Source organism: Syngnathus scovelli, chromosome 19 (assembly GCF_024217435.2).
Source record: "Syngnathus scovelli strain Florida chromosome 19, RoL_Ssco_1.2, whole genome shotgun sequence".
NCBI classification, from domain to species: Eukaryota; Metazoa; Chordata; class Actinopteri; order Syngnathiformes; family Syngnathidae; genus Syngnathus; species Syngnathus scovelli.
In genome coordinates this window covers 8,438,898-8,452,436 of record NC_090865.1, presented here as the reverse complement: position 1 = coordinate 8,452,436, position 13,539 = coordinate 8,438,898, and the positions used below count along the sequence as shown (strand labels likewise).

Sequence of the window (13,539 nt, the reverse complement as noted above, 5' to 3'; positions counted from 1 at the left end):
ATTGCCAATTTATACTTGGTGAACAACATCTGGCCGCAGAGAATGGCGTTTAGAACCGAGATCAGAACTGTAGTCATGGTGAAAAATATATTTTGACCATGACTGACAGCTCTCAATCGTAGAATCACATTTCACATGAGGTGTTTAGCTGTTAGTATTTTTATTTCTTGCGTGTGTAATTAATATCATATTGGTCAATACTATTAAAGTTGCATGGGGGCGGGGGTTGGGGGTTGTGATACGTTCAAAGAAATCTGAATTCACAAGGACTATGATCGTAGTATGTATATCATATCATGAACATCAGCTTAAAATGCTGTAACATGTTCACTCAATCGTATAGTCACATTTCACACGAATTTACAGGCATATATCTGACACTCTTTTTATTGCTCGCATACGCAAATGTTGCATATCTGTTTAGCCTGCACTGTAGTTGAAGTTTCCCACTACCCACAAACATGTTGGGGCGCACGGTTCCCGCCAGAGCTTCCCAGACATCGAAAGAGGTAAGTCGCTCTTTATCAATGTCACCCCGATCCGAAATTAGATTTTCCCAAAACATTTATAAACACTTTGTAGTCTATTGTTGTACTGTACACCATTGTGTTACTGTGTAAATTAGTATTTGCTACTTTAAACTGGGTGAAAATTAAGTCACATCCTCACTTTTTAGCGTGTACAGACAGGCCTTTTCAAATGTTCCTAAAAAGCCTGTACACGCGAATTTTAGTAAGACGTCTTCAGGTTCGTTTCTTACAAGGTATAATAACAATTGTACCGATTTGGTTGAAGAAGAGCTGGAATTCTAGCACGATGGAAAAAAGAAGCAAAATAAACCTCGCGCACGACGGCAAGTGTAAAACTATTACATGAGTCCTATGACCTTAAACATGTATATTATTATATCTATTATAAGAGTCCTATGACCTCAAAAAATGTATCCATTAGTAAGCATCTCTCGAACAATATATTTCTTCATATGGTTTAGTTTTTAAGACAGACAGAGAATGTACATCTTGGTGCATTTTGTGTGTCTTGACTAATTATCATTTAGTAGTGCGTACTCTAAAACGAAATGAGCAAATAATCCGAGTCATATTGTATAAACTTATTTGTACAATTATAAATGGGCAATATTGTTTTATCCGTGTAACATTGTGATGCCGCCTTAACAAGGCTGGACACCTCTTTTGATCCTTACCGCATGAGGGAAAAAAATCCTGGGAACGAATGAGCGGCCAGAAAAAAAAAAGGTGGCGCTGTCAATCATGCGAGTTGCGCGGCTAGATAAAAGAGTCAACTCTCAGCACCGTTTCTGGCAGTAGTATGCAAATGTTTATTCACTATAACAAATAGAAAATAATCAGTCTAATTAATTTCTCAAAATGAGGCTTTTAATGATGATTATTAATACTTTTACACTGATGTTTTTCAGTGAAATTGAATGCGATCAGATGTAAAATAAGCAATGTCTCCGTGCAAATTGTACATGAGAAAATGAAGGCAGTCATGTTAAATTGGTTTAAAATTGATGTTGGATTTATCAGTTTTGTACACAAATGTTATTTTGTGAGGAATTATAGTTTTAAATTGTAAGATTTACAGGTTGTGTAATGTGTTTTACAATCCGCTGTATTTTTTCTCGTAAAAGCGTTTTATTTTCTTAGAGTGCACATATAAATGTATAATCACACATTTTAGAGTGCTAATTTATTAGAATATTTGCTTACCGTGGGAACAAATGCACAGGCGCCAACATGATATGAGCTTCCTAAATTATGTAGGGAATGAAATTGTAGATCAAAGGAGTCAACTCTTAACAACTTCCAAAATACACAAAACTGGAAGTAATTCATTGGAAAATAATAAATAAATAAATAAATAAATAAACAGACAGACAGACAGACAGACAGACAGACAGACAGACAGACAGACAGACAGACAGATAGATAGATAGATAGATAGATAGATAGATAGATAGATAGATAGATAGATAGATAGATAGATAGATAGATAAAAACAACAAAAAACAATTCTACAATAGCCATTTGGGGAAGGGTATACACATTTACCATAGTCCTTCCAAAGGGGTAGGGCTGCTATTTTATGAAATCAATTTCTGTCATCATGTAGACTAATTAAACCATATATAAGTGCTGTAGTAATTATGTCTCTGTTGATCAGTTATTTTTTTTATTAATTTTTTTCAGAATGGAAAACCTATGGACCCTACACCAGTTGCCAGCGGCGCTCACGGCCAAAGTAGTGGCGTTAAAAACGATTAAAAAATACTCTCAATGGCTCTTAAAAGAGGATGGGACAGTGGAGGCTGGGACCTCCCACTGCAACACAGTGGTCGCCCTCTGTGACGGCCACCGTGTGTGTAAATTCATTTTGTTTCCGAATTTAGCCTCCGACGTCTCTGTCGGAGGTACATTCCGTTTTATAAATTTTGGCCGGGGAAGAGAGGAAGGGGTCCTCCTCTCCCGGCACAACACCTCCATCTATGTGGCTGGGAGGATGGAGGTGACGGCCCATTTGGAGGAGAAGGGGACAGCTCTCTTGTACCCTTCAAGTATTACCAGAGAATTGAAGGACATTTACCACGAGGAGGGTGTCCTCTTTACAACAGATGGCATTGTCTCTGCTGTAAGATCAATCTCTCTCTTTTTGTTCCCTCTCCTTCATGAAGTATTGAGGTTTAATCTGTCTTTCTTTTTTTAGATCCGCCCCATCAGGATGGTGTTTGCACGTGGGATGCCGATCCCATTGGGCATTTTTTTTTTAAAAAAAGTAAACTGATTGTTCTCTCTCTCTCACACACTACGTATATGTGCGTGTGTATGTGTACATGTGTGTGTGTGTCTAAATATTGATATATATCACACTCTCATTTCACCTGAGTAAGGTCCCTTAGGGCATCATGTTGCCTTCGTAATTGTAGCCTAGATCTACATTTCAACAGCTAGTACTAATTTGACATCTTCATTATAGGATCACAGGGAAATAAAAGTGCTCAGGTGGCGAGAGAGCAACTTTTTTCAAGTAAAAGTTGGACAGCGGCTATCTATGACGCACATGAAGACAGCTTGTTCTGGTGGTGTGGAGCTCCACTCCACAGAAAATACTGTGATAAAGGTACCTAAAGCATGCAGTTTTTTTCCTGTGTATAGACAAACTGTTATTTACTTGACAAAAAATGCTATCAGTGGCTCATCATCATCAAGGCTGAAGTCAGATTCATGCTTTAGGAGTTTTCTCTAAATCTGGATCACCAATTTTATAAGATTTTGTCTCAGATACAGCCCTACAGACATATAATTTCACTTGCTTCCTTGACTGTATAAAATCATTGTGGTTGTGATTATGGTCATGAAATTAATCAAATTGTTTTAGGTTTTAAGTTTTTTTATCTGTCTGTCTGTCTGCCTGCCTGCCTGCCTGCCTGCCTGCCTGCCTGCCTGCCTGCCTGCCTATCTATCTATCTATCTATCTATCTATCTATCTATCTATCTATCTATCTATCTATCTATCTATCTATCTATCTATCTATCTATCTATCTATCTATCTATCTATCTATCTATCTATCTAAGCAACCTACCCACCTACCTACCCATCTACCTACCTACCTACCTACCTACCTACCTACCTACCTACCTACCTACCTACCTACCTACCTACCTACCTACCTACCTATCTATCTATCTATCTATCTATCTATCTATCTATCTATCTATCTATCTATCTATCTATCTATCTATCTATCTATCTATCTATCTATCTATCTAAGCAACCTACCCACCTACCTACCCATCTACCTACCTACCTACCTACCTACCTACCTACCTACCTACCTACCTACCTACCTACCTACCTACCTACCTACCTATCTATCTATCTATCTATCTATCTATCTATCTATCTATCTATCTATCTATCTATCTATCTATCTATCTATCTATCTATCTAAGCAACCTACCCACCTACCTACCCATCTACCTACCTACCTACCTACCTACCTACCTACCTACCTATCTATCTATCTATCTATCTATCTATCTATCTATCTATCTATCTATCTATCTATCTATCTATCTATCTATCTATCTATCTATCTATCTAAGCAACCTACCCACCTACCTACCCATCTATCTATCTATCTATCTATCTATCTATCTATCTATCTATCTATCTATCTATCTATCTATCTATCTATCTATCTATCTATCTATCTAAGCAACCCACCTACCTACCTACCTACCTACCTACCTACCTACCTACCTACCTACCTACCTACCTACCTACCTACCTACCTACCTACCTACCTATCTATCTAAGCAACCCACCTACCTACCTACCTACCTACCTACCTACCTACCTACCTACCTACCTACCTACCTACCTACATACATACATTCCCAACCCCATCCATCCGTCCGTCCATCCATCCATCATGTTTTCTTGTGGTGTTTTAAACACATAATAAATTGTCATTAAATGTCTTTGCGCAGGAACTGGAAGACGAGGCGTTTCACGTGATGGCCTTTAAAATAAAAGGCGAACACGTGGAGCTTGTCGACGCCAACAATGCTACCAAAGATGTTCCTTTGAATAAGTGGAACCAAAGATTCCCCGATGGCCCTAATTTTCCCCCAGAGGGGTTTTTGTGGTAATTTTGTTTTTTTTTTTTTGTTTTATTGTTTGTATTTCTTGTTACTTGTTTGTTGTTCTGTTTAAAATGTTCTATGATTAAAGTTATATGCACAAAATAGTCATTGTTTATTTTCTTTATTTTTATTAAATTGAATTAATTTAATCTAAATTATGATAATATATGTCACCACTTAGTTATATTTAGTTGTCTGTGTATAAATTGTGTGTTGTGTCATTATAATAAATGTATTAGTTGTATCAATGCAATAGATACTTTAATTCCCCCCCATATTTTTCCTACTGTTTTTTTTTAAATTATGATGAATTATTATTGACAATTCCTACACCAAAATTCAAGTTATTTAGACATATTTAGTTTTCCTTTCATACGTAGGTTGGCTTGATAACCACATAAGCTACAACAAAACCAGAAAAAAAGTAAGTAGGTCTTTACTAAACTTTGCTAAATGTGCAATATGTTGGGTGATAAGCAGTATCTTCCCTATCTGTTGATTCTGTCGCTCAGCACCTGGTGGATGTTGAAAATCCTTACCAGCAAAGTCATCCGTGTATTTAAGTGACCCAGTTTATTATATTTCTATTGCAAATAAGAGCCCTATCTTGATTTAGTCATTCAACACTGACATCTAGTGGCTGTATGAAATAATTACAAGCAACGTCTTCCGTGGATTTAGGTGACCCGTTTTATTAAATTACCGTATTTATTCTAATTATCACCCATTATTGTCCGATCTACAAGGGGCACTGAAATGGGCGATAATATGTATATTTTCCTTATGTAGTATCTCACTGGTGTTCTTAACACTAGAACAGCGGCTGTTCTGATCTACCTCGAACAGCGGGATGCGTCCATTGACGCGCCATCGATGCGACACGTTACCGTCGCACATCACGTGTTGCCCACGTCATATTATCGCGATCGTCTTGTTCGAGCGCATGCCTCGCATACGGTAATTGTGTGAGGATATTGTATGTATAATTGTATCATAATTTACGGAGAAAAACAATTTAAAAGGGACACACAACGTGCTGTCAAATCAGTTATATTGAAACTTGCGCAATGACGTCGGCATGCGGTCACGGAGGAAAACGTAAGTTTTGGAAGGAATTTTTAGCAGCATGGGCGATAATTAGAGGTACCAATGTTTTTTATTTATCCCATCGCTAACACACACTGGGCGATTATTAGAATATGGCCGATAATTAGAATAATTACGGTATTGCAAATAGATTCACAATCTGTTGATTGTGTCGCTCAGCACTGACACCTCGTGGATGTTGGATATCATTACCGGCGACGTCATCCGCCGATTTAGGCGACCCAGTTTATTTATTTGTTTATAGCAAATACAGTCGCTAAAGTATTGTTTTAATGTGTAGTTAATGGTATTAATGTATCGTATATGGTTCTCATGTATAGTATATAGTATTTTACCTATGTCTTATTTTAGGATATTTGCAACTTCTGCTGTCTTTAGTTTATTATCTCATTGGTTGAAGTGCAGTGGCACCGCAAAGTAGATTGCAGAAGTTAACTCAGCAGCATGGACGCGTTCCAGGCAGTTACTGCGACCGCAAGGGGGTAAGTATTACTTAAAAAAAAAAAAGCACACAAGTTTCAATCTTGCCGAGAGGACGGTGAAGCAGAAAATAGATGTGTCAAAAAGTGTGAGGAAAATATGCACTGTCTGCCGACGCACATTTTCCATAGTCCATGTGGAACTGACTCACGTTAAGGAACATGCAACACGGTGGACGCGAACGAAAAAACGCAAGACTAAGCAAGGGGGAACCTGGACAGATCCATCAGGCAACTACAAAGATGGTATGTAAATACTTTTTTTAAAACCCTCTGATCAAGGTGAATATGAGAATGTATGTGAATGAGAATGGATGTCTGCACCGTATGGAAAAAGCTATAATACATTTTGGGTGTAATAAACGACCAGGTAAACAGATAGATAATACATAAAAACTATTCGTTTGCATACATTGATAAATAAAAGATCAACATTATGTGGCACTTGCCTCCCCAGAATTTTTGGTTTATAGGAAGGTTTTTTTCTATTGAGAGGAAGAAACCTGTGCGTCCAAGTGGAATATGTATTTTTGCCAGTAGAGGACGCTGAAAATAAATATGTTGCACAGCGGATGAGCCGGCTTCATCATTTCTGTCTGTTACAATTGCACACACAGCCTTACATTTGTAACAAGTTTTAAGAGATGTACATATTTTTTCGTTGTACATGCAATGTAATTCTGTCAACTTTTAAAGAAACTCAATGTTATTTTACTTTTAATGTGGATAGAGGATTTATTTTTGGTGTTGTTTTCGATTTTGCTGCAGATTATCCAGACATCCCCAACGTTGAAGCAGCAGTATCCTTTCACTGGGCTTTGTGGACAGGAATGTCTTTTTCGACATGTTCCAAACTTAAACTGTTCATCTTATGTCTAATAACTGTGGCTCAGCACTGACACCTGGTGGATGTTATGTTGTCATGCAGATGTTATGTTATGCCGAATAAGGACAGATTCAGATTTGATTCTTACTAGTTATCTTGCTGACTGTTTCTAATTGTTGACTAATATTTCTTGCGCATCTACTGTTTTTACTCGCCTACTGGTTTTCTTGCTTACTGTTTTTTCTAAAATGTACATATTCACCTGCAGTTTCCATTTTTTTTAACCTATTTGTATTGTTCCAACTTCAACAGGTTCAGCTCAATCCCACTTCATGAATTTCAATTTTGAAATTCACCACAAATTCTCCAAAATTTCGTTTTACACTTCTACATTTCTCAAATAATTCAACTCATTTCAACATCATTCGGCATCATTCCCCAAGAAGTGATTCAACCAAATTCTCCAAAATTCCGTATTACACTTCTATTTTCCACATTTCTCAAGAAATTCAACTCATTTCAACATCATTCGGTATCATTCCCCAAGAAGTGATTCAAAGTATTCGCCTTCACACGCAATTTCTCCAGAAATTGCATTTTCTAGTTATTGTGTGAAGGCGATGGCCTTCACACATATGTTATTCTACACCATTCTCTATTATTGTGTGAAGGCGATGGCCTTCACACATATGTTATTCTACACCATTCTCTATTATTATTATTATTATTATTATTGTGTGAAGGCGATGGCCTTCACACATATGTTATTCTACACCATTCTCTATTATTGTGTGAAGGCGATGGCCTTCACACATATGTTATTCTACACCATTCTCTATTATTATTATTATTATTCTTCTATTTTATTCCCGCCACTTTTTTGTCCCGCTTCTTCTTCCACATAATTCATCCGATTCACTCCGTTCCACTTTTGACGTATTCCAAATATTCACGGGATGAGCGCTTCCATTTTTCTCGTTCCGAAAATTTTCCGATTTCGCAAAATTCGCGAATTTACGACAAATTTTTCCCCATTCATTCTCAATGGCAGATTCGACATTTCACATTTACGTCATTCCCCTTTTACATTCACCTCATTCAGCACATTCAAACCACATTCGGAATGATTCTCGACATTCCCAAAATTCCCAAATTCAAAAATTTCACGTTTTCTCGTTAAAAATTCCGACAAAATTTCACGAAATTTCGTTTTTCACCTCTAATTTCTACATTTTTCGACCGATTCAACCCGTTCCAACTTCCAACTGTTCATCTTTTGCCTACCTATTCCACAACTTCCCACTTACAAAAAAATTCCAAATTTTCAAATTTGAAATTCAACCAAATTCTTCGTAATTTCGTTTTTCTACTCTAACTTCTACATTTTTCAACCGATTCAACCCATTCCAACTTTCAACTGTTCATCTTTTGCCTGCCTATTCCACAACTTCTCACCTACCAAAAATTCCAAAATTTCAAATTTGAAATTCAACCAAATTCTCAAAAATTTCGTTTTTCTACTCTAACTTCTACGTTTTTCAACCGATTCAACCCATTCCAACTTTCAACTGTTCATCTTTTGCCTACCTATTCCACACCTTCCCACTTACCAAAATTTCAATTTTGAAATTCAACCAAATTCTACAAAATTTGTTTTTTCTACTCTAATTTCTACATTTTTCAACCGATTCAACCCATTCCAACTTTATTCACTTTGGTCACCTCATCCTTACCATATTCACCACCTTCACCCCCACTTCCACTATGCTTACACAATTCAACCCTTGACCCCCACTTCCAGTGTGGCGGCCATCTTGGATTGACCCTGAAGTGCTCCCAATGACCCTAGAATGAACCGGAAGTGCCCCAAATCGAACCGGACGTGACCTTAGGTAAACAGGAAGTGACCTTAGGTAAACCGGAAGTGACCCCAAATCAAACCGGAAGTGACCTTTTTAAACCGGAAGTGACCTTTTTTAACCGGAAGTGACCCCAAATAAACCGGAAGTGACCTCAGCTGGACCGGAAGTGCCTCTGATCAGACCGGAAGTGACCCAAATAGACCGGAAGTGACCCAAATCAACCCGGAAGTGAACTTATTTCAACATTAACTGTCATAAATAGCTACATTAGGCGCTAACTTTTGCATTTTTTGTCCGATTGAACCCGTTTCAACATTTTAACCCCAAAAGTGAACCTCCTGAAGCTGTTTTTTTACGTTTTGTTCCAAATTTCAAAATATTTTGGCGCAATTGCTTTTTCTTTTAATTCCCATTCATTCTCTATGGGGATTCAACATTTGCTCTCACTTCTACATTTTTTAACCGATTCAACCCGTTCCAACATTCAACTGTTCATCCTTTGCCTGCCTATTCCACAACTTTCCACTTACCAAAAATTCCAAAAATCAAATTTGAAATTCAACCATATTCTCAAAAATTTAGTATTACACTTCTATTTTCCACATTTCTCAAGAAATTCAACTCATTTCAACATCATTCGGCATCATTCCCCAAGAAGTGATTCAAAGTCTTCGCCTTCACACGCAATTTCTCCAGAAATTGCATTTTCTAGTTATTATTATTATTCTTCTATTTTATTCCCGCCACTTTTTTGTCCCGCTTCTTCTTCCACATAATTCATCCGATTCACTCCGTTCCACTTTTGACGTATTCCAAATATTCACGAGATGAGTGCTTCCATTTTTCTCGTTCCGAAAATTTTCCGATTTCGCAAAATTCGCGAATTTACGACAAATTTTTCCCCATTCATTCTCAATGGCAGATTCGACATTTCACATTTACGTCATTCCCCTTTTAAATTCACCTCATTCAGCACATTCAAACCACATTCGGAATGATTCTCGACATTCCCAAAATTCCCAAATTCAAAAATTTCACGTTTTCTCGTTAAAAATTCCGACAAAATTTCACGAAATTTCGTTTTTCACCTCTAATTTCTACATTTTTCGACCGATTCAACCCGTTCCAACTTCCAACTGTTCATCTTTTGCCTACCTATTCCACAACTTCCCACTTACAAAAAAATTCCAAATTTTCAAATTTGAAATTCAACCAAATTCTTCGTAATTTCGTTTTTCTACTCTAACTTCTACATTTTTCAACCGATTCAACCCATTCCAACTTTCAACTGTTCATCTTTTGCCTGCCTATTCCACAACTTCTCACCTACCAAAAATTCCAAAATTTCAAATTTGAAATTCAACCAAATTCTCCAAAATTTCGTTTTTCTACTCTAACTTCTACGTTTTTCAACCGATTCAACCCATTCCAACTTTCAACTGTTCATCTTTTGCCTACCTATTCCACACCTTCCCACTTACCAAAATTTCCAAATTTTCAATTTTGAAATTCAACCAAATTCTACAAAATTTGGTTTTTCTACTCTAATTTCTACATTTTTCAACCGATTCAACCCATTCCAACTTTATTCACTTTGGTCACCTCATCCTTACCATATTCACCACCTTCACCCCCACTTCCACTATGCTTACAAAATTCAACCCTTGACCCCCACTTCCAGTGTGGCGGCCATCTTGGATTGACCCTGAAGTGCTCCCAATGAACCTAGAATGAACCGGAAGTGCCCCAAATCGAACCGGAAGTGACCTTAGGTAAACAGGAAGTGACCTCAGGTAAACCGGAAGTGACCCCAAATCAAACCGGAAGTGACCTTTTTAAACCGGAAGTGACCTTTTTAAACCGGAAGTGACCCCAAATTAACCGGAAGTGACCTCAGCTAGACCGGAAGTGCCTCTAGTCAAACCGGAAGTGACCCAAATAGACCGGAAGTGACCCAAATCAAACCGGAAGTGACCCCAAATGAACCGGAAGTGACCTCAAGTACACCGGAAGTGACCCCAAATCAAACCGGAAGTGACCTTTTTAAACCGGAAGTGACCTTTTTAAACCGGAAGTGACCCCAAATAAACCGGAAGTGACCTCGGCTAGACCGGAAGTGCCTCTACTCAAACCGGAAGTGACCCAAATAGACCGGAAGTGACCCAAATCACCCCGGAAGTGACCTTATTTCAACATTAACTGCCCTAAATAGCTACATTAGTCGCTAACTTTTGCATTTTTTGTCCGATTAAACCCGTTTCAACATTTTAAAGGGAAAAGGGAACCTCCTTAAGCCGTTTTTTGTCCTTTTGTTCCAAATTTCAAAATATTTTGGCGCAATTGCTTTTTCTTTTAATTCCCAGTCATTCTCTATGGGGATTCAAGATTTGCTCTAACTTCTACATTTTTTAACCGTTTCAACCCGTTCCAACTTTCAACTGTTCATCTTTTGCCTACCTATTCCACAACCTCCTACTTACCAAAAATTCCAAAATTCAAATTTGAAATTCAACCACATTCTCCAAAATTTAGTATTACACTTCTATTTTCCACATTTCTCAAGAAATTCAACTCATTTCAACATCATTCCCCAAGAAGTGATTCAAAGTCTTCGCCTTCACACGCAATTTCTCCAGAAATTGCATTTTCTAGTTATTATTATATTTTATTCTCCACACTTTTTTGTCCCGCTTCTTCTTCCACATAATTCATCCGATTCACTCCGTTCCACTTTTGACGTATTCCAAATATTCACGAGATGAGCGCTTCCATTTTTCTCGTTCCGAAAATTTTCCGATTTCGCAAAATTCGCGAATTTACGACAAATTTTTCCCCATTCATTCTCAATGGCAGATTCTACATTTCACATTTACGTCATTCCCCTTTTAAATTCACCTCATTCAGCACATTCAAACCACATTCGGAATGATTCTCGACATTCCCAAAATTCCCAAATTCAAAAATTTCACGTTTTCACGTTAAAAATTCCGACAAAATTTCACGAAATTTCGTTTTTCACCTCTAGTTTCTACATTTTTCAACCGATTCAACCCATTCCAATTTTCAACTGTTCATCTTTTGCCTGCCTATTCCACAACTTCTCACCTACCAAAAATTCCAAAATTTCAAATTTGAAATTCAACCAAATTCTCCAAAATTTCGTTTTTCTACTCTAACTTCTACGTTTTTCAACCGATTCAACCCATTCCAACTTTCAACTGTTCATCTTTTGCCTACCTATTCCACACCTTCCCACTTACCAAAATTTCCAAATTTTCAATTTTGAAATTCAACCAAATTCTACAAAATTTGGTTTTTCTACTCTAATTTCTACATTTTTCAACCGATTCAACCCATTCCAACTTTATTCACTTTGGTCACCTCATCCTTACCATATTCACCCCCTTCACCCCCACTTCCACTATGCTTACACAATTCAACCCTTGACCCCCACTTCCAGTGTGGCGGCCATCTTGGATTGACCCTGAAGTGCTCCCAATGACCCTAGAATGAACCGGAAGTGCCCCAAATCGAACCGGAAGTGACCTTAGGTAAACAGGAAGTGACCTTAGGTAAACCGGAAGTGACCCCAAATCAAACCGGAAGTGACCTTTTTAAACCGGAAGTGACCTTTTTAAACCGGAAGTGACCCCAAATAAACCGGAAGTGACCTCAGCTAGACCGGAAGTGCCTCTAATCAAACCGGAAGTGACCCAAATAGACCGGAAGTGACCCAAATCAAACCGGAAGTGACCCCAAATGAACCGGAAGTGACCTCAAGTAAACCGGAAGTGACCCCAAATCAAACCGGAAGTGACCTTTTTAAACCGGAAGTGACCTTTTTAAACCGGAAGTGACCCCAAATAAACCGGAAGTGACCTCAGCTAGACCGGAAGTGCCTCTATTCAAACCGGAAGTGACTCAAATAGACCGGAAGTGACCCAAATCAAACCGGAAGTGACCCCAGGTAAACCGGAAGTGACCCCAAATCAAACCGGAAGTGACCTTTTTAAACCGGAAGTGACCCCAAATAAACCGGAAGTGACCTCAGCTGGACCGGAAGTGCCTCTAATCAAACCGGAAGTGACCCAAATCAAACCGGAAGTGATCTTATTTCAACATTAAGTGCCCTAAATAGCTACATTTTAGCTAACTTTTGCAATTTTTGTCCGATTAAACCCGTTTCAACATTTTAACCCCAAAAGGGAACCTCCTGAAGCCGTTTTTTGTCCTTTTGTTCCAAATTTCAAAATATTTTGGCGCAATTGCTTTTTCTTTTAATTCCCAGTCATTCTCTATGGGGATTCAAGATTTGCTCTCACGTCTACATTTTTTAACCGATTCAACCCGTTCCAACATTCAACTGTTCATCTTTTGCCTACCTATTCCACAACCTCCCACTTACCACAAATTCCAAACTTCAAATTTGAAATTCAACCACATTCTCCAAAATTTCGTATTACACTTCTATTTTCCACATTTCTCAAGAAATTCAACTCATTTCAACATCATTCGGCATCATTCCCAAAGAAGTGATTCAAAGTCTTCGCCTTCACACGCAATTTCTCCAGAAATTGCATTTTCTAGTTATTAT

At 38.0% G+C, this 13,539-nt stretch overlaps 1 protein-coding gene and 1 long non-coding RNA gene across 3 annotated transcripts; both read left to right on the top strand.

Moving 5' to 3' along the window:
• Positions 1–497: 497 nt before the first annotated feature.
• On the top strand, positions 498–4,775 carry LOC125987077 (uncharacterized). Its single transcript, XM_068648993.1, has 5 exons — positions 498–509; positions 2,214–2,652; positions 2,728–2,796; positions 2,998–3,141; positions 4,516–4,775. The coding sequence occupies exons 2-5, from the start codon at positions 2,215–2,217 to the stop codon at positions 4,675–4,677; spliced, it is 813 nt and encodes a 270-aa protein (XP_068505094.1). The 5' UTR covers positions 498–509; position 2,214; the 3' UTR covers positions 4,678–4,775.
• Positions 4,776–5,318: 543 nt separating this feature from the next.
• LOC125987081 (uncharacterized) lies at positions 5,319–10,791 on the top strand. Of its 2 annotated transcripts, none has more exons than XR_011085805.1 (3): positions 5,319–6,503; positions 7,026–7,057; positions 8,885–9,068. It is a non-coding gene; the product is annotated as an uncharacterized lncRNA (long non-coding RNA). The 2 variants fall into 2 exon arrangements; XR_007487868.2 differs by lacking the exon at positions 8,885–9,068 and adding an exon at positions 10,627–10,791 and having other exon boundaries at positions 5,321–6,503.
• The last annotated feature ends 2,748 nt before the right edge of the window (positions 10,792–13,539 follow it).